The sequence below is a fragment of the Lethenteron reissneri genome, chromosome 45, assembly GCF_015708825.2.
Source record: "Lethenteron reissneri isolate LAM-NWPU_2019-01 chromosome 45, ASM1570882v1, whole genome shotgun sequence".
Lineage (NCBI taxonomy): Eukaryota > Metazoa > Chordata > Hyperoartia > Petromyzontiformes > Petromyzontidae > Lethenteron > Lethenteron reissneri.
This window is the reverse complement of record NC_083823.1, coordinates 8,817,385-8,843,950: the sequence shown is the minus strand read 5'-3', so window position 1 is coordinate 8,843,950 and position 26,566 is coordinate 8,817,385. Positions and strand designations below refer to the sequence as shown.

The 26,566-nt window shown below is 53.8% G+C and overlaps 1 protein-coding gene across 4 annotated transcripts in view; it reads right to left on the bottom strand.

Moving 5' to 3' along the window:
- Positions 1–23,636, bottom strand: part of LOC133353871 (transcription factor Dp-1-like) — a 38,792-nt gene extending 15,156 nt beyond the window's left edge. Inside the window, exons 1-5 of one of the 4 annotated variants that reach the window (XM_061570349.1) lie at positions 23,313–23,633; positions 19,285–19,405; positions 13,462–13,525; positions 11,664–11,758; positions 10,836–10,963 (exon numbers count right to left, since the gene is read on the bottom strand). In XM_061570349.1, coding sequence (XP_061426333.1) covers positions 10,836–10,963; positions 11,664–11,758; positions 13,462–13,525; positions 19,285–19,296 — 299 coding nt within the window. In that variant the 5' untranslated portion in view covers positions 19,297–19,405; positions 23,313–23,633. Of the gene's footprint in view, positions 1–10,835; positions 10,964–11,663; positions 11,759–13,461; positions 13,526–19,284; positions 19,406–23,312 lie in introns of all 4 variants that reach the window. The other 3 variants (XM_061570350.1, XM_061570351.1, XM_061570352.1) reach the window with 3 other exon arrangements.
- Positions 23,637–26,566: the final 2,930 nt, after the last annotated feature.

Here is a 26,566-nt window from a genome sequence, read left to right as displayed (position 1 = left end):
AACGGCACACGACGGCGATGGGGTGGGCCAGCACCACGGCCGGCCGCCTTTGCCTCACTAATGTGGCGATGTTTACTACGCACCACACCAGGTACTCATTTGAGGCCGAGTCGACCTAGGGGAGGCCCCAGGACCGGTTCAGATAATCGTCACCGGCGTTGACCAAAGTCGGCTCGCCGGGTTTGTAGCGCAGTCGCGCCGACCGCAGCATTGCCGTTCCCCTACTCATGCATGCGTGCGCACACGCACAAACACACACCGGGCTGGAGTTTTACTTACATAGTTACACATTCTTTTGTGTGTGAGGACACCCAATAATCCACCGTATCGTTTGTTTGCCTCCAATTATGGATACAACTGAAATTGACAACCCCTTCGGGCGAGACACCTTTGTCCAACAAAGCTCGTGGGACTTTTTGGCAAGTTGTCCCCATCTGGGAGGAGATTCTCTGATATTTCCCCTGGGAGAGTGAGGCGCGATGTCACGGGGACACGCGATTGCCCACCCCGTGACCTCGTGCCCCCCGTCCCGTTGATTCCATGCACGCACAAACCAACGCGCGCGCCCATGACGTACGGATACACGCAATGGGCTACCTGGGAAAATACGAGCCACGGAAGGGGGTCTTCTCGTCGCCTACTCGGCCACGACAGTGGCGTCTCAGAAACGAGGTGCGGCCCCCCGTGTGCCCTCGCAGCGAAAGGCTCTCAGCCACTCCACCGTCCTTTACCATCGAGCAGGCAAACACTCTGCGACGTACGGACGCGCAGACACGCACGGACGCACGCACGGTCTCCCACTCAAGCGGCTATTCTTAGCCGGCCGCCCTTTGTGGGCTTCTCTGCGCACACTGTACCCCGCCATGGAAACACCTCCATCACAGCTGAGGAGCAGCAGCCGGTAGGAGGGGGTGACCCCCACGCTGTTATGGGAGGGAGGTGATCTCTTGAGAGCCGAGGTGGTGAGGGGAGAGGCGTGCCACCGTCGCTAATTCTAGACGTCGACAAGAGCGGAGGCAGAGCCCTTTCCATTACGTTAGCGCCGCTCACTTAATTAGCCGGGCCACGTGACAAGTCTCTGGAAGCCCGTTAGGATTCGCCGCGCCGGACGGACACGGCGTATCTCGCAGACAGCCGCTTCACGAACTGCTGTGCTCCAGAACTCCCACTCACTCGGCGGGTGACGAGACACAGGAGCCCTCTCCACATCGGTCACCTGACGCTCGAGTCAATATATTCCGCAGGAGCCGAAGCTCTTCGAGATTGCGACGGGTTGGAAATAAATCAAAGCAGTCGGGGAATGTCGTTTTCCGATGCGAGATAACGGCGGCACGGAGGGGGACGCAGCCGCAAACCGTTTGGGTGGAGGGCTGCCCACTCTCCCATCCCCACTGCGCACGAAGCTGCCAAAACCCCGAGGGACCGGCGCTATTTTAGAGCACGGCGAGCGGCTGGGCAGCTGCTTGCTCCTCCGTGCTCGCTCAGCTGGCGCAGGGGGGCTTCGTTAACGAGCGACCGTCGCCCTGTCCCGATAGCACGGCTGGTCGAGCGTGACCTCTGTGCCAAGAGGTCAAGGGTCACGGTGGCTGCCGATGTTAGAGGTGACCTCTTGCGACCGACAGGGTTTCTCTCCGCAAATGAGCTGCGTGTGGCGCAGAGGGAGACTCGTTTTTGAATGCTTCATCAATTCTCAGAACTCACCCTTTTGTGGTCAGGGGGGTTAAGCTGATGGGAGGCTGCTCTCGGTGGCCCCTGCGCGAGTCGCGCAAGGGGAGGGAAGCGATCCTCTGACAGCGCGAGTTCAGACTGAACGCGACCGACCGCCTTTTTAAAAAAAACGACAGGCAGAATCTAATCGCCCGCGATTTCCTCGCGACTTAGAACAGATGAACAATTAAGGTCTTCAACTCCACAGAATCTGGTTAAACCGAGCGAGCCCGGGCAGCTCAGTGGCCACGGGGCCCACGACCGCACCTGACCTCCCACCCAAATGGACTTCACGTGTTCCGACGCGCAACGCCGGGCATTTACGTTACTCTCCGGAGACCAGCACATGCCTTGGCACGAACGACTCGCTCGCAATCTCTCCAGGGTCCAAACCCTTGCCGCTCATCACAGCGGCTTTGAGAGAAACGAGGGTCGGGCGAGGGATCAAGCAGGTGGTGTTTCGAGTTTGATCCCTCGGTGTGGGGACAGCGCTCGGTCTTCACGAGTCTACGTGCGGTCGGAGCCGCGTGGAAACTGCACCACACGGGGGGGTGGGGGGGCATGTAAAGAAGCTGTCGCAGCGCGGGCCGGGCGGGCGGTGAGAGCGATGCGTGCGGAGACCAGCGGTGAAGCGGCTCGAGAGTGGAGCATGCGGTGCTGACGGCGCGACAATGCGGGCGGGCCCGTGAAAGGGCACGGCTCGACCGGGACGAGTTGCCCGCACCCATGTATTCGTGAACACCTCCAGTCCCCCCCGGTGGTGTCGGTGAGGGATCGCCAACGTCCCCTACGCTGCCTACGTACCCCCTCCGGCGTTCTTAAACACGGCGGCGTCTCGGCTGTCGAGGCGAGGGAACGCGGCCGTCCAGCGGCGAAGATCACGGGGATGAATGATCACGGGGATGAATGCGCGAGCGTGAGTTCAACGCGCGTGCGCGCACGCAAGTTAAGCGCGCACGACAGATGGCACAGCGAGACGGTGGCTCCAGCCGTCTCTTGCTAAAGCGCCCGTTTTTGTTTCTTTCGCACGAAAGTAACAAAAACTACTGTGTACATCGGCAATTACTTCCGCACGTAGACGTTTGGACAAAAATAACACCGCTACGTCCGAACGCTGGTAACGCGGGGCGGCTGGGCCACGCGTGTTTGCACAATTGTGCACGGGCGCCTCTCAACATCATCATCATCATCGTCGTCGTCATCGACTATCCCCAGGGCGCCGAGCTGCGGCGCCACTCGCGCGTGTCACCGCGTGCCCGGCGCCCACACGGCGGGCCACACGGCGCGCGCGTCTGCACCTCGACGAGCGCAGAGACAGAGAGGCGGGGGAGCTGCGTGGGCTGCAAGGGCACCGGCAGCGCAGGAGCCGCGGTTCGCCGACGAAAACCACGTCGCCCCGTGACGTCCGAAACGGTGGCCAGAGGGAACCTCTGGTGGCACCTTGTGGAAGCTCGCTGGTGCCGGCAGAGAGGGGCATGCAATGAAAGGCCTCGACAGTCCCCGGCTCTCCCTACGGAACCGCTCCATTTGGAGAAATCGCCACTTTCGCTCTCTTTCGAAAAAGGTCGCGCGTGCGCTTCCTCAGCTTAAGTTCTTAACCTGCAAAAGCGCCACCACACTGAGTGGGCACGAGTGGTTAGGAGTGGGCGCGAGTCGGTACAAGTGGTCACGTGGACAGAAGACACGCATGGACGCACGCACCAACAGGCACTCGGGACACAAACGCAGACGCACACACACAAGCTCGCACAGACCCACGTGAACACACACGGACATATGCAGGAGCTCACATGCATGGACGCTTGCACGAACGTACGCTTGAGCGCACACGCATTGACACACACAGACGAGCTCGCACCAAGTAACCAGCACATACGAGCTTTATTTTACAGACATAAACAAAAAATCCCCTGTGGATGCTATTCAGTGCTGTTAGAGACCACCTCCAAAGACAAACACAGCGCACGATGGCATGGTGTGGCCAACACCACGCCCAGCCGCCTTTGTATCCCCAGTGCTGATGCTTACACACTGCACTATGCACTCATTTTGCCACTAAAGTTGGCCACGAATCAAACTCTGTTAGCCAAGTTTGTAGAGCAGTTCACTAACCACTACACTCCCGCTCCTTCGCAGATAACTAGCAATGTTAGCGAGCACCTATGAAGGCCAGCACAGCACATGAGGGTGTGGGTGGCCAGTATAACGTCCGGCCACCCTTGCCTCCCTAGTGGCGACGTTTACTCATCGTGCAAGGTGTTCGTATGGGGCCAAGTTGATCTATGGGAGGCCCAGGACCGGTTCAGATAATTGGCAGTAGTATCGGCCGTGAGCGGAAGTCATACCCGGGTCGCCGGGGTTTGAAGGGCAGTGCGCCAACCCGCTACGCTGCCACTCCCCGAGACACAAAGATCCAAAGACATTATAGCCTTAACAGAATGTTGGAGCAAGACAGACGATCCTCTACGCTGGCATCTGGAGAGGCAGAGTTCTGCGCCGTCTCTTCCGCGGAACGTGCCCCCCCCCCCAAGCCGCTCGTGAGGTCGTTAGCATAGCGGTGAATCACGAGCCATTACCCTTATTACGATGATGAAACAAACACTCACTGTATGGGTCACATTCCTGCCGTTTGCTCAACGGCACGGTGAGTGCCCAATAACAAACAGGCACACACACACACGCACGGTCCCCTGCTAAACGACACTCCCAAGGCAGGCGGCCAATGGCCATTAGTGTTAGGCCGCCAATGGGGCCAGCAGGACGGCTGAAGCGTCCGCCGTCACTGGAACAGGATAAGCTCATCGCCAATGCAGATTGAGCTGCTATGATGAGGGTTTGGCAAATGATCACAGTTATGTCCGATTCCAGCAGAACCCATCAGTATATTTACATACTCCCAGCATTCTCACACGCACTCAATAGGTACACTCTCAAGACGTACACTCACTCTCATGCTCATGTACACACTCACACTAACTTACACACAATCTTATGTTACTCTCATACTTTCACTTGCGTTCAAACGTACGCAATCAAACGTCCACTCAAACACACACATGTACACATTAATATATACAGCCACACACACAGCCAGCACACATGCGTGCAAGCAAAGATGATGTAGGCGCAGCAGAGGGGGCAAACTGAGCACACAGCATCAGCAGACGCCTTCATTCAGCTAAAGGCTTATGTCGCTGTACGGTTTTTATACATTGGATCGGGCATGTGCGCACACGCAGACACGCACACACGCCCATGCGGTCGACAGCAGAAGCATTCAGTGCGGAGGAAGATGCAAGCTCGACACAAACAACCTCAACCGCCAGAGTGGTAAAGTGGTAGTTGGACGAACGCACGGCGGAGGAGGTGGGAAACGCACATCTCAAAAACAACAGAACGAACCAAACCACTGCCAAAAATTCTTTTGTTTGCAAAAAAATTAAATGGGGGGAAAAAAAGTCCACGGTAAATCCTCTTAATAACTCACACAATGCTTTTGTTGTTGGGCCGGGGCCTCATAATTAAGGCTCACAAAGGCCGGCTTTATTATCAAAGAATTCCAATCCATAGGCTTGTGTGATGTTAACACAAACAAAGCCCACCCTTGTATTTTCCCAGGGTGACATTTTCACTGAATCATCTCTCTGGGGGCCAAGGAGAAGCCGTTCCACCTGGTCCACAAGACAACCACGTCAGGTAAATGGGCGGCCATGGTGCCGCCACCTCCACCAACACCCTGCTTCCCCCAGCGCTAACGCCCCTTCCTCGCGAGCAGGTCCCGGCGGGATTACCAGCGGGAGCGAGCGAGTGCACCGTGGGATGCTGCTGGGATGCAGGCCCAGCTGGCGCGAGCCGGTGGCCAGCAATGGGCTGCTCCGTCCGGTGTAGGCCGGGTCTCTGCCGCCAAAGTGCTCCCTCCCTACCCTCACCCCCCTCCCACACTGCCGTGTTTATTTTTCACGTGGAAAAAAATACCCGCGAGGAAAATGTTACGTCCTTGGTTTTATTTTATGGACGAGACAAAAGAGCACTCAGCTCTGAAAATACGGGCGCTGCAAAGGTAACGTGAGAGAGGGAACCAAGGTGAGGGCTTCGGAGGTTCATAAAGCCCGACTTTATCTCCCGAATGAATGGAATCTTTATTTATACCCTTCCGCGTCACGGATCTATAGACGGCCATTTTAACCCAGGCTTCTTTCTATAAGTAGACCGATGAATGATGCACTCAGGCCCCTGGTACAAACGAGGTGTCGATGATTTTGCCCAGGCATGGAAACAGCCGCCTCCGTGCCAAGCCGCTGGCGCTTGCTTCCCCACGCACGGCGGTGAAGAGACATCGCAGGGCGACTCCCCCTCTCCAGTTCTCCAGCCTCAATGTGTGCACCTCCACGATCGCCAAAATACCCGCGAACGGTCCAAAGACTCAACGGAGAAGTTGCCAAGTGCACAAAAACGGCGTCCGCCCGGTGCGGCCACAATTTTCTCCCGTCCGCGCGATTGGCGTCACGTGGTCACAAGACAAATAATCCAATCGGATCTCACAGCGCAACCCCCTTCGGGCTAGAGAACGGCCCACGGAAGCGGATATCACAGAGCTACCTTGAAGATCCATTCAAATGACCTTTATTCCACTTACCGAGGGAACAGCAATTTGTCACCCGATCGGCCACTGAGAATAACGTCCGTCGCATGCAAGTCAAACCAATATTTCTCATTATCAGGGCTGGAATTTACAGAAGCAGACTTAACGTGACTTTTTTTTTACGTGTGTGCAGTCATCGGAGACCATCCACTCGGTTTAATCGAAGGCGGCGAGCTGCCGCCCAGACTCCAGGATCTCAGCAGTGCCAGCTCAGCACCCTGACCGCAGAGCCACCTGGCCAAGCTACACTGGAACCCCCTCGCGTGACCTCCTCCACGCTGTAAGGCGGCCGTCGCCAGGTTACGCACACGAGCTGCGCAAGTCGTTGCCAAAGAGTTCAGGCCAAGGTGCGATGATTTGCCACTTCAACCCTCCCATCTCCCAACGCTTGGCTTTACTGTTCCAAGAGGGAGGTGAGAAGCAGGCAAGGGGGGGGGGGGGGGCGGTGCCTTGTTCATTTTACGCGTCTCTGTCGGCTGTTCACACCACCACCCTGCGCGTTGTACGGTGATGCTGCTGCTCAAGCGCAACCACAGCTAATGCTACGAGGAGGCGTCGGCCGTGTGCATCCGGGCGTGGAGATAAATGAGGCCCGGCCACCCTCGTTAATAACGGAGTGCCGTGTGCTATCGCAACCACCGTGCACAGTGTACACACGACACGGACACACTGTGCGGGTGAAAAGAAGAGCACGAGACGTTGTGTCTCTGTGCGGGAGAGGTTCATGTTGATAGCATCACACGGCACACTCACCGCTATCACCTGATCCACTCACCACGGCCACATCACCTCCCCCCCCGTCACAATCGTACCACCCTTCCCAATGCAACCCTCACCCATCACTCGTCACCGTCGGTCCATCAGACTCGCCCGGTCGCTCATTATCTATCTTCGCCCACACACGTCACCCACGCAAGCCTGCCAGAGCCATCGTGATAAACATTCTACTTCCAGCGCGTACACGGCACCCAACGCAGGGCCGCGTGCCACCCACCCGTAACGCACACAAGCCAGGCCGAAAGGAGTGCCCCCGTGCGAGTGTTAACACTCCGTGCTGCAATACCACACAACGGGGGAAACCCAACGCATTCCCCCGCCCACAGCCCGCGAGAACCGGCCGCACTCCGTTCTCGCGCTGGGCTCAAGGTGACCTTCGGCGAGAGCGTAGCCGCTCTCCGGCGGGTTTTCCTCTCCAAGCGCAGCCCCCCCATTGCGGCCCCGTGGTAGCCCTGGCGACTGTGAGGCGCGACCGTTTTGACGGCAGCAAGGCCTAGCCGTGTGGCTTTACCGGCGACGAAATGAAACGAAAGCGCTTAGCCGCCTTTAATCTGCCATTCCGCATTTGAGCGCAGCTGCTCAGATTCTTTTAATTATTACTGCGCGTAATCTTATTTAAATGATTAATATGAGGATTGACCCGCACTCCACCCCGAGACGGGCGTTGCTGTAGCCCGGGGGGGCGACAGTGGGTGCGCCGCCCAACCGGCGGCTCCATCGTCACCACCACCGAGGTGGCGAGATGTTGACGATCTTGCCTGGTATACAGGAGGCCGTAAGCACTATCCCTACCCTGACACCTGTATATTTGGAGTCTGCGTGTCTTTCTCCCGGTGGTCTCGTGGATTTTTCTCCGGATCCTCCAGTATTTCCCTCCACATTTAGAGTCAACACGCGTTGAAGAGTATTTGGCTGCTAGAAATATCCACGTGAGAAGCCACTTCGTGGCGGTCTAATTTGCGATAGCCAGGTCGCTTCTGAAAAAAAACTCTAAAAAGCTCAGTGGACTTGACCTGGTAAAATAAAATATTGTTGAGCTTTAGTTTAAGCCGCCTGCTATCAGACAGCCTCGCAGGCACCTTGTGGCACAAGGGGTGGCAGCCAGCTCCTGTGTGCGGTTCAACTGCGCCAGGCGTACCCGCCGGCGCGCACACCCGACCACGCTATCGGCATCACGGGAACTCTCGCAGGCCAGTGGGAGCCCTCCGTGTTGGAGAAGGCCCCGGGGGAAGCGGATATCCCGGAGCCACCTCTAAAATCCCTTCAAGTGGCTTCTGGTCAGCACAGTAGAGGGCAGCACTTTCCCACCGACTCTGCTACTGGCAGTAATGTTCATCACATGACAGTCAAACTGATATTTTTTTTATTCTCAGGATTGAAATTTAGCCAAATTAATGTTAACGGTTTTCATGTACAGTCATTGTCGACAGTTTTTTTTAAATACGACAGGAACCCTTCTTGCTGTGAAACACAAGTATGTATGTTGAACTTCTTTCGCACCATATGCAGCCAACCATGCTGATCAGAGGTGTGGGGAGGGGGAAGGACAACAAACGAGTGTAATCAATGTGCCACCCAAATATAAGTAGACGCTGTTTGTTTTTGGGGTTGTCTCTCCCATGAATGAAAATAGTGGAAGGGGGCAGCAGCATCAACGCTGGCTGCGAGCGCAGCGCGTGGCCGAGTTTACTTGGAGCTTGGCTTTGTGCCAGGCCAAACACAAAGCGCCACCGCTGGGTGAAGCTAGCGAGTGAGTCCTTATCAGGAAACGAGACCTCTCCTCCACTCCAATCCCAGCTGGATTTCTCTCCCCCTCACTGCCTTTTATAGCCACCCAATCTACAAACAAAGGGCACTTTCTACACAGAGGGACTCCCAGCTGGTCCTGCCATGGACATCAAACTTCATGGCTCCACTGTATTGTGTGGCTTTAAACTGCATAACCTTCCTTAATTTGTTTTTTTAATAAATCCTTTTCCAAAATTGTATTCTGATTGTGCTATCGGCATCGCATCATGAGAGCGGCGCAACCCTCCATGGAAGTGGATATCACAGAGGTACCTCTGGGATGCCGCCCTTCAAGTGACTTATGCTCTGCATGGTAGAGGGCGGCACTAACACCTGGCCCACCACCGACAGTAATGTTTCCACACGACCATCAAACTGATAACTTAAATTCTCAAGAGCTGGAATTAAGCCAAATTAAATGCAAAACAACATCTACCGCAAGATGTGTGTTTGTGCGCATGTAGACGTTACTGGCCACCGGGCTTGGGTGTCGACTCAGCCACTCGTCACTACGGAAAGTTTGGCAACGCCGAGACGAGGTTCCACATCCCCTTTGCACTCGACCGATGGGGCACTGCGACGGTTTAGCGGAGTTTCAAGGGGCAAGGCGTGCGCTGCCGTGACAGACGACCGCAGAGACATCACAAAGGAGGCCTCTTTCGTGTTTACAGGCAAGACTGGTTACCTGCGGGGGGCAGGAACAGGAATCAGCCGCAGCAAACAGACTATGCCAACACAAGTGTTGCTGCCACTGTCACCCGCCGAGGTAGTTTAATTCTCCGGGACATCACACATCATCCTCCCAAACCAGACTGCTCCTCCCCTGCTCCCCACCCCCAACCGGGTGCACGGTAACCGGCACGGCTGTGGGGAACCTACTGGACATCTGTGAAAAAGTGCTTCATAGCTCTTCGGATTCCTCCGGTCTAAATAAAGATTCTGAGCAGCGCACCCTGCTGTCTGAGCTCGGGTATCACGGCTCCCTTGGCTGTCCAGAGCGTAGCAAGCGGGGCTAGCGGGGCTCGTGGGGCTAGCAGCTGCTTGCCCCTCCTCTATCTTCCTCACCCCCCTCCATGGCCGGGGGTCGCCACGACACGCCGTGTGCGCGCACGCACGACACCTCGTGGTGTCCGCGAGCGCTGATGATATTTCACCGATTTATACGCGTGCACTTCATGGAAAAATAAACAGAAAATATACCGATATATGTCTGTGTCCCCCTCCCCCCCTCAAAAAAATCTGTACAACTTCACCTGCAGGAGGTTTCCATATTGGCACATTTGGCCAAATCTTTACTGAGCGGGGAAGCGAAGCGCCACGCACACACACAAAGGGTATCACGGTGCAGTACTGCCACCTGCTGGCCGTGGCTGGACTAACTTGCACAGGGTTGTACTGCAGTGCGAGACCAATCGGTATGACAAACCTCCCAACCCTCCCCCGTCCACCCTGTTCCAGGGTAATCGTGGCCGCGGCTGTGCGCGCACGTAAGCCAGCACACTGTGGAGGCAGTGAGGGTCAGTGGATCACGCAAACTTTGAGAAACACCCTTCCTGTGGGTGTCGGGAAGGAGCCGTACGTAACCCTGGCTCGCCAGTAGTGCCCACAACATGGATGCAACAAAAAAAACTCCCAGCACTGAACAGATCCACGTTGGTGCACGTGCCAAGCAGACGAGACTCGTGCTGCTGCGTTACCCGCCCTACCGATGACGTCACAATTGTGCGACCCCCCCCAACGTCACGTGCCGCATGATCTCATCTCAATGCGTGGCTCGAAACGCATCGTCATTACCGCTAATTACATACATCCAATGACAAACGCGGGTCGGAAAGCGTTGCAGCATTTATGCACGTGCATAAATTGCCGTCATTGTTGACAACAACACCAGCGAGTGAGCCAGCGAGCGAGGAGCACTCACCCGGACCACGCCGGGGAATGGTCGTTGAGGGCAGCGCCACCCTGCGTGGCGCCGAGCATGCCAGGGGTGTTGGGGGTGCCCAGCAGGATGGCACCTGTCATCGCTGTGCGTTGGGGGGTGCCCAGCATCTGGGCAAGGACAGGGGTGTGGGGGGAAGGCGTGCCAGTCAACACACACAAGCTCTCTACAGTGTCCACACTCGACATTCAAAGCTTTACTCCTGTGCGGCGGGCCGGTACTGTGAACCTTGTGTGCACAGTGAATTTCTTACGGCCACTCACACGCGTCGCATTATCACGGTGGGGGTGGACACAGGGAGCCCTGGGCCTCGAGGTTTCCACGTGGTGGTGCAGGGTGAAGGTGGTGGTGCAGCGTGTGGCCGTGCAGTGTGCGGTGGTGCAGGAGGGTGCTGCAGGTGCTGCAGGGTGAGGTAGTGCCGCAGGGTGCAGTGGTGATGGTGCAGCAGCGTGTGGTCGTGCAGCAGCGTGCTATTGTGCAGCAGCGTGCTGTGGTGGTGCAGCGTGCGGTGGTTCTGCAGGGCGCGGTGGTGGTGTAGGGTGCAGTGGTCCTGCAGGGTGCCGTTGTAGTTCAGGTTGCCGTGATAGTTCAGGGTGAGTGGTGCAGCAGGGTGTGGTGGGCCTGCAGGGTGCGGTAGTGGTGCAACAAAGTGCCGTGGTGTGCAGGGTGCCGTGGTAGTTCAGGGTGCCGTGGTAGTTCAGGGTGCCGTGGTGCAACAGGGTGTGGTGGTCCTGCAGGGTGCGGTGGTGGTGCAGTGGTGCCGCAGGGTGCAGCAGGGTGCCGTGGTGGTGCCAAAGGGTGCTGGCTAACCATAGGGGAGTGCGAGCTGGACTGGGAGGCCAGGCTGCCGCCAATGAGCTGAGCCTTGGGGGTGCCCACTGCACTCGTCACAAGCAGCAAGCCACCTGCAGGGGAACCCCCACGTCACGTCTTACAAAAGTCCCCCATCGTGTAGCGAGCAGCTCCGGCCCGCCCGGCACCACTCGCAGGCGCTCGTCATGCCGGGTGACCGGTTATGGAACAACCTCGCGGTGCGCCACTGAGGTCGTTCGGTGGGGTGGGGGGGAGAACGGCCCTGACGTGTGTGGATCGTCGACGCTTTTAAGAGTCGTCTCAGCGCAGTTCCATCCCTGCCCAGCGCCACGTCTTGAACGCCCTGGATTCAAGCTACGGCGTAATTTTGACATTTCGTCACAACGTCCGCTCTCGCCTCCGCAATGCACGTACGTGCGTTGAACCTTTTTGCCAAACTTGCTGCAACTGGCTGCACATCGTTCACGTTTCAGCATTCCCTTTATGTCCCAAGAGCACTTGGTCTATTCAGCACGGCACTCCCCGTCAGGGGGATAGCAGAGCGTCTTTCCTGTGTTTAACACCTCCCCCTCCTTCCCAGTCACTCCCCGAGGTGCATTTGGAGTTGCCTGGTCAGGGTCATTGTGGTCTCTCCTGCTGTGCACTCATCATACAGCGTGCCAGCTGAAACAACGGTGCAAGTTCTAGATTTGAAGTTTTCGTGACTGCAAGGATCCATACTCTTTGGTTCTTTCGGTAAAGTCACGTAGGTGAAATAAATAGACACTTTTTTTTCCACACCTCCGTGACTTTACCAAAAGAACCAAAGAGAATGGTGCAAGTGTCTACCGCCAGCAGCAACAATCAATAAAAAACGATTCTTTAGGCTCACAGAACGTATCATTCCCACAAAACATAACCAAACTACATGCTGTTAAATGTAGGCTGCTGGAGACAAATATACGAAGGAGACAACTACAAAGCAAATCATAAATTCTTGACTTGCACCACATCCTCGAATCCTGAAAACCATAAGAGAGCCCAGAGGCACAACGAGTTGTGTTTGTATATTGCTCGAGCGTGGCTGTGGCTCCCGGCTACTGCATAGGGGCACAGCGCAGAGGCGAGGTGCACTCAGCTGCCAACAAAGGGAGGCAATAATGGGTCACCTTGGTGATCTTAGTGCAAATTATAATCTCAGATTGCCTCTATTGTCAAGTACAGATGTAAACGCCCTCCTGGAATTGTTAAGGACAAACCCCGCCACCCTGCCCCCCACTACGTACACTGCCACACATACGCTGCTCTCACTGCGAAGCGATTGGACTCCTTGAATCTCGATTGGGCTCCTTGCAATCTCGTGCAATCGGTTTCTATATAATCAGCTCACAAAAACGAGACCCTTGATTTACCCAGGAAAGCCTCGCAGAGTCCCACGACTCATAAGAAGGCCCACTGGAGAACGTTGTTTGAGACGTGGGAGCTAAACGCAGAACCCCAAGCATACGAGGGAACGTTCAAAACTCCGGACACATGGATTCTATAATATTTCGATATTTCGCCGTCGCCTGGCCGCCTCGCAGCACACCGAGACAAACGTCTATGCAGCAAGAGAGCCCTGTTGTTGTAGCACGAGCCAATATTAGGCCACTGGAGCGATGCACTTTTAAATCGAAATGTTTTTTCTTTAGAACTGCATTTCCCCCCGCACCTCTGATTTGCACGGTTGTAGGAATGGTGCGAAAGTTCAACATACGTACGACGAGAGGGACGCAGGGGTGGGATAGGGGGCAGCCAACGACCGTGCCTCACTCACCCTTTGTTGGGCTCAGATTCTCCACGAAGTTTTTCAGTTCCCCATTCTTGTCAAAGAAACTGACCTGGACCAGTCAAACGACAACAATGCCAACATCACCGCAAAATATTTCCAAGATCTTCATCTACAGCCCCCTTTGTCAATCCACTGCCAGATGAAGGCCTTGCCACAGCGTGTCGGGATTGTTGTCGCTGTACGTCACCAGGCTGGTCAGTGCGAGTCGGTGTAGGGCACAGGGGAATGTAGAACCAGGATGGTTCCGATATCACTCGCCACTGATGTTAGCCGTGGCTCGAACTCAGGTCACCAGGTTTGGAAAGCAGCGTGCCAACAGGCACAGATGCATGCGGCGACCAACCCTAAAGTGCGATGCTCGTTAGGTCAGATAACGCAAAAAGTTGTTAAACAAGTACAACTATCTTCGTACAAGACGTGGGGGGGGGGGGGGGGTGTGATCCACGTGCTGGAATAGGGCCACTGAAGTCTGGCAGACTGCTCCGTCTGGTGGAAGGAAGCCTCATTACTGCCACCGACCAGGCTCCCGTGGGCACCAGCCAGCGTCCCAATCAAGGCCATGGTCTCCATCAACCCAATTAGGGACGATTGCAACTGCCGAGTTCATCCTCTGCACACGTGACGAGCGACGGCGATACAAGCTTGTACTCCTCGTCGTGATGCAATGATTTGTCGTAATTCGGAGTAACAAGATGATGGGGAATAAAAGCCATTTTCTATACTTTTGAGGCATAAGCAATTAGAAAATAACAGTTACTACCCAGGAACAAAAATCGTGTTACATAGTGGTAGTTTTTTTTTACGTGGTCAATGTAGTGCCTCTTTTGGCTGCAGGGACAGGACAAACGACTCTTACGCGAAGGGCTCAATGCATGTATCATAGGCGTTAAGAATCTGTTACTGGTAGGAACGAAGTGGACCAGCCTACAATAGATTATATCGTCCGTCCGTCCGTCCGATGTCCGATTACGTGTAGCAACATCGCCCCCTACTGAAAACACTTGGCATGACCCTACAAAAACCTTTAGACTCTGTGAGGCTTTCCTGGCTAAACAAGTGTAACATTCCCTTATAATTCCCTCAGATAGCTTTTAGTTAAAACATTTAAATTAATGAGGCTTTCCTGGCTAAACACATGTAACCTTCCCTTATAATTCCCTGAGATAGCTTTTAATTAAAACTTTGAAATTAAATAAAGAAACTCACAGCGCCCTAAAGCCTACAGCTAGGCCTAAAGCCTAGAACTAGGCCTCAAAGTCTCCCTTCGTATCGTACCCCCGTGTGTGTGAAATGGAGTTAATGTTTAACAATGTTACATTCCCTGATGTTTTAAAATAGAAACATTTACATTTAAAGCTTTTACATTAATAATTATAACATTTAAATTATACATTAATAATTAAAACATTTAAATTAAAAATTAACTCACAGCGCCCTAAAGCCTACAGCTAGGCCTAAAGCCTAGAACTAGGCCTCAAAATCTCCCTTCGGATCGTCCGATTAGGTGTAGCAACATCGCCCCCTACTGCAAACACTTGGCAGGACCCTACAAAAACCTTTAGACTCAGTGGGGCTTTCCTGGCTAAACAAGTGTAATAATACATTGTTTATATTCTTTGGTTATTTGTTCCTACCAGCCCACCCCGCAGGGTCCTGTTATAGTCGATGTACCGATTCATCGTCACTACAAGCCCAGCCTAGCGGTTAAGGCTCCACCTTGGGCTCTCCCGCTGTTGCGTGGTCCCGCGCGTTGTTCGTCACGGCGTCCAACGTTTCTCTCTGCGTGCTGGGAGCTTACGTAGGAACCGAAGCACACGCCGCACGACCCCTAACCACGTGGTACGGAGAGCTACAACAACTTCCAAGGTGGTGCCACCACGCTGCCGTTTGATTCCCCACTGCCCTGCGCGATCACCGGCACTTGCTCGCCACCTCACGGCCTTGTTCGGCTGGGCGATGCCATCTCCCTCCAACGAGGCTTCGTTGCCTCGGTGTCTCCCCGGATCAGTGGCACTATGGGTCACAGCTTTACTCCCCCGTGCGGCGGACCGGTACCTTGAACCTCGTGTGCCTAGTGAATTTTTACGGCCGCTCACACGCGTGGCATTATCGCGGTGGGGGTGTACGGGAAGCCCTGGGCCTCGAGGTTTTCACGCTAAACGTGATTTTATGGTTGACCGCAATGCGGTCAATCGCCTGATGGCGATGAAACGCAAACATTAAGTTTTACTCGTGCTCATTTCCCGCCCGGCCACAACAAACATCCAGCAGTGACATCTGTGGGCTGCGGTCAGAGCCAGAAACAAACTAACACCGTTAGTTTGCGTGCAGGCCAAAATACGACCATCAAGTAACCCGCAACGCCTTAAATCTCTTCAGAGAGGAGAACTTAAGCGTGGTTAAGCCTGGTTAGCACTTGCATGGGTGACCACCAGGGCTTGCCAGGCGTTGTAGGAGTGGGGCTGTGAGGTGGCCAGCCGTTGGTGGTATTGAGTATCACCCCCTCTCGTATGAGTTTTCGCCAGGCACTATGCTTTGAACCAAAAAGTCAAGCTTCATAGAATGGAATTGGCCAAACACTCCAATATAGAAGCTTTGTAAATGTCCTGAGACTCAGGAAGGCTTTTCTGGATAAATGAAAGAACAACCTCTATTTTATAAAGCGCCTTTCATATTGAATTATCTCAACATGCTATACGCAAAAATAAAACTACACTTACAAGTATAGATACAATCAAAGTGAAATAGAACGCTGAATATGAATAGAAAGCTGATAACAATGCCAATAACTACAATTGAAATGTCAATAACTACTCGAATTTGCAATAAAATGACTATAATAAAAGGGAATAATTTTAATTACAGAGTAATCTAATCAGAGATTTTTTAAACATCTTAAGTTACGAGTAAAGCCTGCAGTACAAATTGGTGAGTTTTAAGACAGTGATTTAAAAAGTGAAACACTCAGAATCCCGAATTAAATGATGAGTAGACCAGAATCAAGCAGATCTCAAAGTTTTTTTGCAGTATTGTATATAAAACTCGAGCAGATCGGTGAGATGTTTAAGGGACCAGCTCATTCAAGGCCTTAAATGTGAGAAGCTGAATCCTGAAGTTGACTCTGTACTTTACAGGGAGCCAGTGTGGGGATGAAAGAATGGGAGAGTGATATGGTCACACGATTTAGATCTGGTTAAAACCCAGGCAGCTGAGTTTTGAATATATTGTAAATATATTTAAAACACTTTTAGAAACGCCAGCAAGCAAGACATTACAGCATTCCAACCGAGATGAAATGAAGGCATGCACCATCCTCTCAGCCTAGGTCTGAGTCGAGCTATGTTGTGTAAATGAGAAAAAAGGAAATTTAGGCAATATTACGAACTGTGTTTAGCTATGTGTATATCCATTGATTCGCGATATATAAATGGAATTGCATGTGTAAAAAAAAAAATCAATATTTTTGGATTTGTATGATTTAATGAGCTTAGATGACTCCTGCACCCACCGTGGTTGTGCTGCTGCGTGGGTCTGTGTGCGCGTCTGTGTACGGTTGCGAGTGCCTTTGTCTTTGGACATCTGTGCACAAGTCAAATCGTCTGCCGTGCCTGCGGGAGCCACACGCCCCAGACGGAGACCGCGCACAAAGCGCCGATAAGCCGAGACACCGCGGCACGTCGACACCACCGCGAAAGCGGCGTGGGCTCAAACCAATTACACCGCATCAATGATCGCCGCCAGGCCGGGCGAGGTAATCTCACCATTTACGCGGGCGGGGGGGGGGGGCGGCCAGGCAGGAGGGCACGCGCGGGCGCGGGCACAGGCTCCCACGGAGGCCCACCGAGGGAACAATTCCCGGGAGATGGCGCCTGCAAAGTTTAACGTGAGCCGTCCGCCGTCTTCATCTCACTCTCCCATGCTCGCTCTAATGACGAGGCAGTTGGATCACCGTGTCGGGAGGCTCTGGGCGTGACCTCCCCTCACCTTTCCCGGTCCTCGCCCCCTCACAAATCAGCTGGTTGTGATTTAAGCCCTTCTGCTCTGCACCCCCACAAGCAACGTCTTCCATGGGCGCTCTCTTTATTCTCGTGCCCTGTGCTCATCATCACCATCCGCCACGGTCAAACCACTTCTGGATGAAGGCTTCCCCAAGCCGCCACCATCTCCCGTTTTCTAGCGATGTGACAATCCACCCGAGCCGATGTTATAGGTGGCTGTCTTCTCGGCGTACGTTCTATTCCTTGGCACCCGCTCCGTTATACGATTCTTGACCATCGGCCACCATCGTCCCTTCCGACCGTGACGTGCTCTGCCCAAGCCCACTCACTTTTCGTATGCGAAAAAATCTCCGGCTGGGTTTGCGTCTTGTAGGCTATGCGAGTGAGTCGGCGACTGTTTTAGACGTAGCCTCATTGCGGAGCGGCCGACGACAGCGAGAAACAATTAACGGCCAGGTTTTACAATTTTAAAATCGATTAGATTAAAAATGTATTTCTTTAGAACTGCTTTATGCGTTTAGTTTGTTGTCTTTCCCTGCATTTCCGACATGCACGGTTGGCTACCTACGGTGCGAAACATTTTCAACATATATAGGCCAAGAGAAACAACGTGGAAACACTCATTCATTTCCACTCAAACGGTTCAAAAATCTATGGTATGATCATATCAGCTTACCCTTACGTCTGGTACACATTCGCGACCACCTTTGTTCACAGTAATACCTCTTACGTGTCTGTTTTACGGCAGCACTATTGCCAAATGTGGAGGTTGTTATTTTGGCTTCTCCACAACTGGCAATGTCGTAAATGTATTTGCTGAATACATTGCCACGTGATTTACGGATGTTGTTAGTCACGAGAGGGCCCCGGGTCACTTCAAATGACGCTCGCCATCGACGCTGGCCGGGGTTGGGAATCAAATACAAGTCGGCGGCTTCATAGCGCGGTGCGCTAACCACTGCACCACCATTCCCCAAGTCACGTTATTGAGCCAGCAGTCAATCATTCAAGTCACTTGTTCACTTTTGGTCGTTTGCCTCCTTGTCACTCATCTGTCCCTACTGCCATGGTTTCTGTTCCCATGAGCTTAACTCATTGCTTCCTCCGACTGTGCCGAGTACTCGGTCTATCAGACACCGACTGTTTGGACTCATCCACGCGGTGTTCGATAACCACCACACTGCAGGTCAAAACGCTTCTTCCATTTCCTTCCTCACACGGCTCCACTTTGGAATTGCTCCAATTTGGGCCGGTGCTTAGAAAGGGATGAGAAATGTTCCGAGCATACATCCGCCTACGGTTTCTTAACGATAACACAGCATAGTAGTAGGTTTTTACCCATTTAAACTGGTACAAAACTGACACCTTTTTTGAAGGCATCATGTTTGCAATAACCACAACACAAGTAGTCAAAAAAGCAAACAAAAAGAAGCAACTCTGATAATGATAATATGCAGTCCTTGAAGTTGTGTGGACCAATCAACTTCAAGGACAGTGCATATTATCATCATTATTAGAGTTGCTTCTTTTTGTTTGCTTTTTTGACTACTTGTGTTGTGGTTATTGCAAACATGATGCCTTGAAAAAAGGTGTCAGTTTTGTACCAGTTTAAAAGGGTAAAAACCTACTACTATATTTTGCCACTGGTAAAAGAGATCTCATAGGATAACACAGCAGCCGCAAGGAATCCCTGGGAAAGGTGGAAAGATGCCTAACACCCCCCCCCCCGAGACCACGAACCCCCCCTGCCCCCCCACACCACAACGCCACCGGGGGTGGAGGGGGGCACAGCCGTCGCCGAGTAGCTCACATCTTTGGACATGTTGCCGCAGTAGGACGCCACCGCGCGCTTGCAAAATGTCACGGCGCCGTTTGTCTTCAGACATCGATCGATTTACAGCGGGTGCCTCGGTCTCTCCATAGCCATCGTCCTGCAGAGAAACAAAACCAGGGAAAGGGCTCGAATTAAACTTGACTCCGATCGTGTCGGTATTGAGGCAACGAGCGACACCAGCACGCACGTGTTGCAGGTGTGAGCAGTGCTCAGCACGAGGCGTGCCAGAGCCGCGTGGATTTTCAGTAAAATAACGAAACAGACTCCTGTGCATTGTTCCCATCATCAGCCATGCTCAATTCACTGCTGGATGAAGACCTCGGTAAGCGTCATCATCTCCTCTCGGTTCGGTAATGCAACAAAATCCACCTAACACGGGCACGCGCTCAGATTTCATCGTTCCATATCCGCTGTGGGCGTACACTCTCGGATGCTTTCTCCTTTGGCTGCCATTCTGCCCTTAATCTCGACCACCGCCCCTTTTAGCCGTGACACGTCCTGCCCAGGTCCAACTACTTTTCCTAGAAGTCAAAATTACACTCTTAATCTGCCCACTCTCCACCCAAAGTCTTCCCTTTTCTGTCTCTCGGTGTAATTCCACGCACGCAGCTCTCCGTGCTTCTTTGCGCGCATTTCAGCATTGTTTCTTGGTGTGTTACGTCTGCTCAATCATTCACTGTCGTGGTAGCCGTGTGACCACCACGGTTGTAAAGCAAAAGACACCTTCTCAGAACAGTGCCCAAGGGTTCGTATCCTGCACAAATTATATGGGGGCCCCAATCATTTACACGCCAAGCGAGGGCAGACAATATCTTGCGTAGGTTCCTGCAGTCAACATCGGTCTCTCGTTTTCTGTGATGATCTTCCCGTTGTTCACAAAGCCCGTGGGCTCTCCCGCCACAAGCCGAAGGTGAACGCAGGCATTGAGCAAGTGCCCAATGTGGACAAACGGCCTCCTCGCACGCACAGAATCAAACGATTTTTTTCTGTTGTGGGATTTTTTACGCGCTCACAATCCTCAACCCGTACTACGCGCATTCCACAAGTGCTTTAATGACCGTCAATGAAGGCTGTGGAATTACGTGTACTTTTGAAGAGACACCGCACACACACTTTGTGGCTGACAAGTGAATTACACTATGTTCCTGGGTAGTAAGTGTTATTTTCTAATTGCTTATGCCTCACAAGTATAGAAAATGGCTATTATTCCCCACAAACTTTGCTTTTGTGACCAGGACTTTACGTGAAAGAATGAAACAAGTGCACACGTTTTCTCATTGAAAATAGGTAAATTTCTAAATATCACTGTCCTGGTCACAAAAGCAAAGTTTGTGGGAAATAATAGCAATATTTTGTACTTTTGAGGCATAAGTAATTAGAAAATATCTCTTACTACCCAGGAACAATTTTGTATTACAGTGTTATTAAACTCAGTATTTTAAGGCTCTGCTCCGAGGTAAAGGTTGGTGGTCAACTTGAGTTTTAGTGTCACGGAAACAGCTCGAATACTCGCCCCGACTCCCACTTCCTCCGTGGAGTATTCAGCCAAACACCCCCAGAGCACACCACATCAAGCACACCCAACACACTCCTAGCACACCAACACACCCCGACACCCAACAGACTCCTACACCCCTGCACCCAGCACTCACCACACCAACACACTCCTGCACCCAGCACACCACATCAAGCACACCCAACACACTCCTAGCACACCACATCAAGCACACCCAACACACTTCTAGCACACCAACACACCCCGACACCCAACAGACTCCTACACCCCTGCACCCAGCACTCACCACACCAACACACTCCTGCACCCAGCACACCACATCAAGCATACTCCTGCACCCAGCACACCAACACACTCCTAGACCTAGCACACCAACACACCCCTCACCCAGCACACCACATCAAGCACACCCCTACACGAAGCACACCACCACACTCCTACACCCAGCACACCATACCAACACACCCAGCACACCATACCAACACACCCCTACACCCAGCACACCAACACCCCTACACCCAGCACACCATACCACCACACTCCTACACCCAGCACACCAACACCCAGCACACCACATCAAGCACACCCCTACACCCAGCACACCACACCAACACACCCAGCACACCATACCAACACACCTAGCACACCACACCAACACACCTAGCACACCACACCAACACACCCAGAACACCATACCACACTCCTACACCCAGCACACCACACCAACACACCCAGCGCCACCACACCAAGCACACCCAGCACACCACACCACACTGCACCCAACACACACTACAGCTCCTAGCACACCACATTGCATATTCAAGCACATCACATATCAAATAGATTGCAGACCCAGCACATCAAACAGTCCATCATCACAGCACCCAGCATATCACATCGCACACCCAGCACATCACAAAGTTAACATCGCACACCCAGCACAGCACATCGCACACCCAGCACATCGCCCACGTCCCCCGTAAGTTCATGACTCGCTGCACCCCATTTTGAACTCCGCACTCGCGGTCCTACACAGGGGCCCCCTTTTCTGCGAATGAAGAACCCCTTTACCCCCTTGTCTATGAGGGATATGGGGTTCATTCAGGATGAAGAAAAGGGGCCTCCTTCGCTTTGCAACAACACTGGGACCCGGGCCCTCTAAGGCGCCGCCATTTGACAAGAGCGGCGACAGACGGAGGCGGGAGACTAGGGCATGGGACGACACCGGGGGTCATGGAGACGAGGTTGGGGGGTCAGGGAGACGAGGTTGGGGGGTCAGGGAGACGAGGTTGGGGGGGTCAGGGAGACGAGGGGATAGGGGAGACCACGAAGGTACGAGGGGGGAGGGGGGGGGGCAGAAAGACGAGGGAATAAGAGCAGCAAGGGGGACCCGGGGGAGACGAGGAGATTGCGAAACGAGACGAGGGGGAAGATGGAGGAGACGAGGCCAATGGGGGTCCCCACGTGGGAATGGGGGGGGTCGAGGGAACGATGGGAGAAGATGATGATGAAGATGATGGTGGTTTTGAATGAGGCTCATTAAAGCGGCGTGGCGGTGATGGCGGAGACGACAGTGGTGGCATGGCGCGGGCGGTTCGGTAAAGAAAAGGAATCTCCTCGTAATTAAGATGCCGAAGACGACATTGCCGACGATGTTGATGATGCAGATGATGGTTGTCGAGGACGATGCGAGTGATGGTGTTTTAATGGGACTACGGTTTCACGATGGTGTTGCTAAAGACGATGCCGATAATAAACGGGTCGCAGTCACTGTGCTAATTACTTTGCAGCGATGTGGATATTAGTGAGTGTATCGATAATCACGATGTTGACTTTGGTTCTGCTGGTTGATATCTGCATTCGTTATGTTGCAGATACTATGGATCATGTTAATTCTAACGATATGTTACGACGCGATATGGATGTTGAGGTGCAAACAGTCGATGTTAGCGCTGTTAAAGTTGCTGCTGCTGGCGATGATGATAAAGTTGTTAATTCTGTCGATGTCTCACGATGGTGATCGTGGTCGCGAACCCGACACGACTGCGACGCCGCCGCCGTTCCCGCGTTTAGCGATGGCATCGAAGGCTGCCGCCGATGCTGCTCAAGTAGATTTCGTTGACTACGACGATGACGACGATGGTGGTGATGGTGGTGAAGTTGCTGATAAACTCGAGATGGATGGTTTACACGATGGTGGGTAACATCGATGCCCCTCAACAATCACCGCTGAAGTACGGTAGAGGCCCGCTGTTGCCCTCGATGATCCCGATACAAACGATGCTGGTGATGGTGCTGATGGTGGTGATGCTGGTGGTGATGATGATGGTGGTGCTGATGATGATGGTGCTGTTGATGGTGCTGATGGCGGTGATGGTGGTGGTGATGATGATGCTGATGGCGGTGCTGATGATGGTGCCGCTGATGCTGGTGATGTAGCCGCGCTCCTTTTGTGACCCCGCGCCAGGCCTCGTGCTGCCCTCCCCACCTCCTCGTCGCGGGCGGCACCTGAGCGAGTGCGGCGGCGGCGGGGGAGGTGGTGTGAGGAGGTGGTGTGGGGTGGTGGTGTGGGGTGGCCCCCTCGGGCGGCAGCCGCTTGCAGTCCACCCGCCCGCCCGCGCAGAACGGCCGTGCTCCCGCCTGGTATCCCCCCCTCCTCCCCCCCCAGCCGCCGCCGTGGGTATCCCCCTCGGCCTCTCCCACCCCCCGCCGTGGCTTCCCCGGTCTCTGGGCGCCGCTGCCCGCCTCGCTCTCCCCAAACTCCGCGGCGGCGGCAGCAGCAGCGGGAGGAGGAGGAGGAGGAGGCCGCGCGTCAAATCGGTATTTGGCGGCGCGCGAGTAAACCGCGCTCCCATTGGCCGCCGGCCGCGTGACGTCACGGGCCGCGTGACGCCGCCGGCCCGCGCCGCCTCCCATTGGTCCGACGGCGCCCCAATGAGCTGCGGGCGTCTTTAGGGCGCCGCGTCCCATTGGCCGAGAGCGGCGGAGGGACGCGCGCCGTTTTCCCGCGCTCCGCACAAGTTGGGCGGGCGGGGGGCGAGGGAGGGGGGAGAAGGGGGCGGGGCGGGGCGAGGGGGGAAAGGGGGCGGGGCGAGGGGGAAAGGGGGCGGGGCGATATGGAAAAGGGGGCGGGGCGGCGAGACCCGCGTGTGCACTCTGACCCCGGGGTCTAACCCTCACCCCGTGTGCTGAACTCGTAACGAATTGGCATGTTTGTTTACATGACAACCCTGAACTAATTGGCTGTGTCGGGTGGTGGCGGGTTTAACGACACATTATATTCACGCGATCTAACTACAAAAACTTCGATTATTATGGATCCTTAAATCCCCTCCGCCTCTGTCCAGCGAGCCGTCTTCAGTGCGGGGCACACCACGTGACTCCCACGTTCTCCCAAGTCGTTTGTCCAGCGCGGTCGAGCCACGCCAAGAACTGCGACCTCCTCGTGGAGACTGCTGGGGGCTCCCTCTGTGGAGGCCAATCAGCCAAGCGGCATTTCGGGGAGCGCCTTATCCCTACTCAGACGGGCACCCATAATACAGGGTATTTTGTACTATGAGACCTCCTTTACAAGTGGCAAAATATAGTACTGTAGTAGGTGTTTACCCTTTAAACTGGTACAAAACTGACACCTTTATACAAGGCATCATTTTTGCAATAACCACAACACAAGCAGTCAAAATGCAAACAAAAAGAAACAACGCCAAAAGGCGTCATCTGGTCCAACACCAATGGAGACTAGGCTCTAAGGAAAGCTGTCTCGGGTGTGGACCAATCAACTTCAAGGACAGTGCATATCATTACCATTATCAGAGTTGTTTCTTTTTGTTTGCATTTTGACTGCTTGTGTTAAGGCTATTGCAAACATGATGCCTTGTATAAAGGTGTCAGTTTTGTACCAGTTTAAAGGGTAACAACCTACTACTAGGTTATTTTGTGTTTGGGTTACATCGCGTAAATATAAATTTGTCGTTAAACCCGCCGCCATCCGACACGGCCAATTCATTAAGGTTTGTCACGTAAACAGAACATAGCAATTCGTTACTCGTGTAGTGACATCGCGGACGTCACTGTAATGCCGGCTCTAGAGAGGCTCCGCGTGCGATGTACCCACAACGCGGACACACCATACATGTGGGTGTAGTATCGGCCCTAGAGGGGCTCGGTGAGCGCCGAGTCGTAGCGCTGAGTGGCACCACGCTCGGCGTGCAGTGCCGACCCCTACAGTATAGGGTGTGAGAGTGTCGGCCAGGGAATGGGTTATTATAGGCCGTGGCACTTTGGTTGACCCCGGAGGACACGTGACGGGTAAAGTCGACACAGGGGCCCCAAGTGGTGGCTAGGGGTGGTCACGTGTCGGGGCGAGATCCTGCTCGAGGATTCGAGAAGGTGGTCGTGGCCAAGGGCGGGGCCAGCCACGACCAGTGGGGATATAAGCCGGGTCCCCAGAGGGACCGGGGTTCAGCCTTGCTGTTGTCATCTTGAAGATCTAAGTTCTACGTCACCAACACGTGGACCTGGACCCAAGCTGGGGTTCTGTCCGTTGTAGCTACTCCCAGTGTGATTAGTGTAGTTAGCCTGGTGGTCCACCACCATAGGGTGTAGTTAGCCTGGTGGTCCACCACCGTAGGTTGTTATCTGGTGAAGGGACAGTTACCCCTTTGTGTTGGTATCAATAAATGTGTTGCCTCCAAAGAGTGCGTCTGTGACTCAGTTGAACTCACTACACTAGTACAGCACACCGGTGTGTTGGAGAGCAAACCCACAACATTTACAAACTGAGTACGACGTTTCGCCAATAATTGCAACAAGTATCATCAGGCGGACAGCCAGATGGGCACGTCGTCTCCTAGGGTCGGATAGCATCTTTAACACACGCAAAAAACTGCCTTTGCAACGACAAAAAATCCACATTGTATTGTCACGCCACGTGGAGACCCTAGCCGCACACGAACCCCCGTCAACCCAACTTCACTCGGCGTGGACCTCCCGATGGATCACACCCAGGTCCACCTCGAACACCACCCTCCCCCCCGCAGCCGGACCCATCAATCACCCCGCGAGAATTCGCCCCACTCGTAGCAGCAGCAGGAGCAGCAGCAGCTTCCCTTGCACGAAGCCGGCGGTACAGGCCGAGCCGCATTTTTAACTCTCGCTCCTACAGCAATTACCAAAGCAGAAAAACAGCAAGCAGGGAATTCTACACCACCGGGCACAATGGAACGGCCAGGAGGCGCTCAGCTGTGGATAAAGCCTGGCTCGGGTACTCCTGCAGAGAACAATGTGGGGGGCTTTGGCAAAGCGGAGCAGGCGTTGGCACATTGGTTGGGGCGACACGACCCTTGTCCCGTGCATCTTTGACTGACTGCTGCCCTTCAGCGCAGTGGGCTTGTCCGTTGGGACGTAGAGGGCGTGAAAAGTGAAAGGGGTTAAGGGGCCGTCCATAAATGACGTCACGCACCTAGGGGGGATCAGACATTTGTGACGATGTGTGACGGGGGGGGGGGGGTGAGAAATGTGACGTCACATCAAAATGCGCAACTTTAAGTAAATAGACAACACGTTCTACTTAATTAAATAGACTTTTTAATAAATTATTTCTCCTATAACATCAGAGTGCAGCGCCACATTAAATACGCACTACAATGACAATAGTTTAAAGCGATTTGAAGCATGTTTTATTTTGGGGGGCGGGGGGCAGAGCTTTGTGACGTCAAATTTGAGGGGGGTCTGACTTTTTGT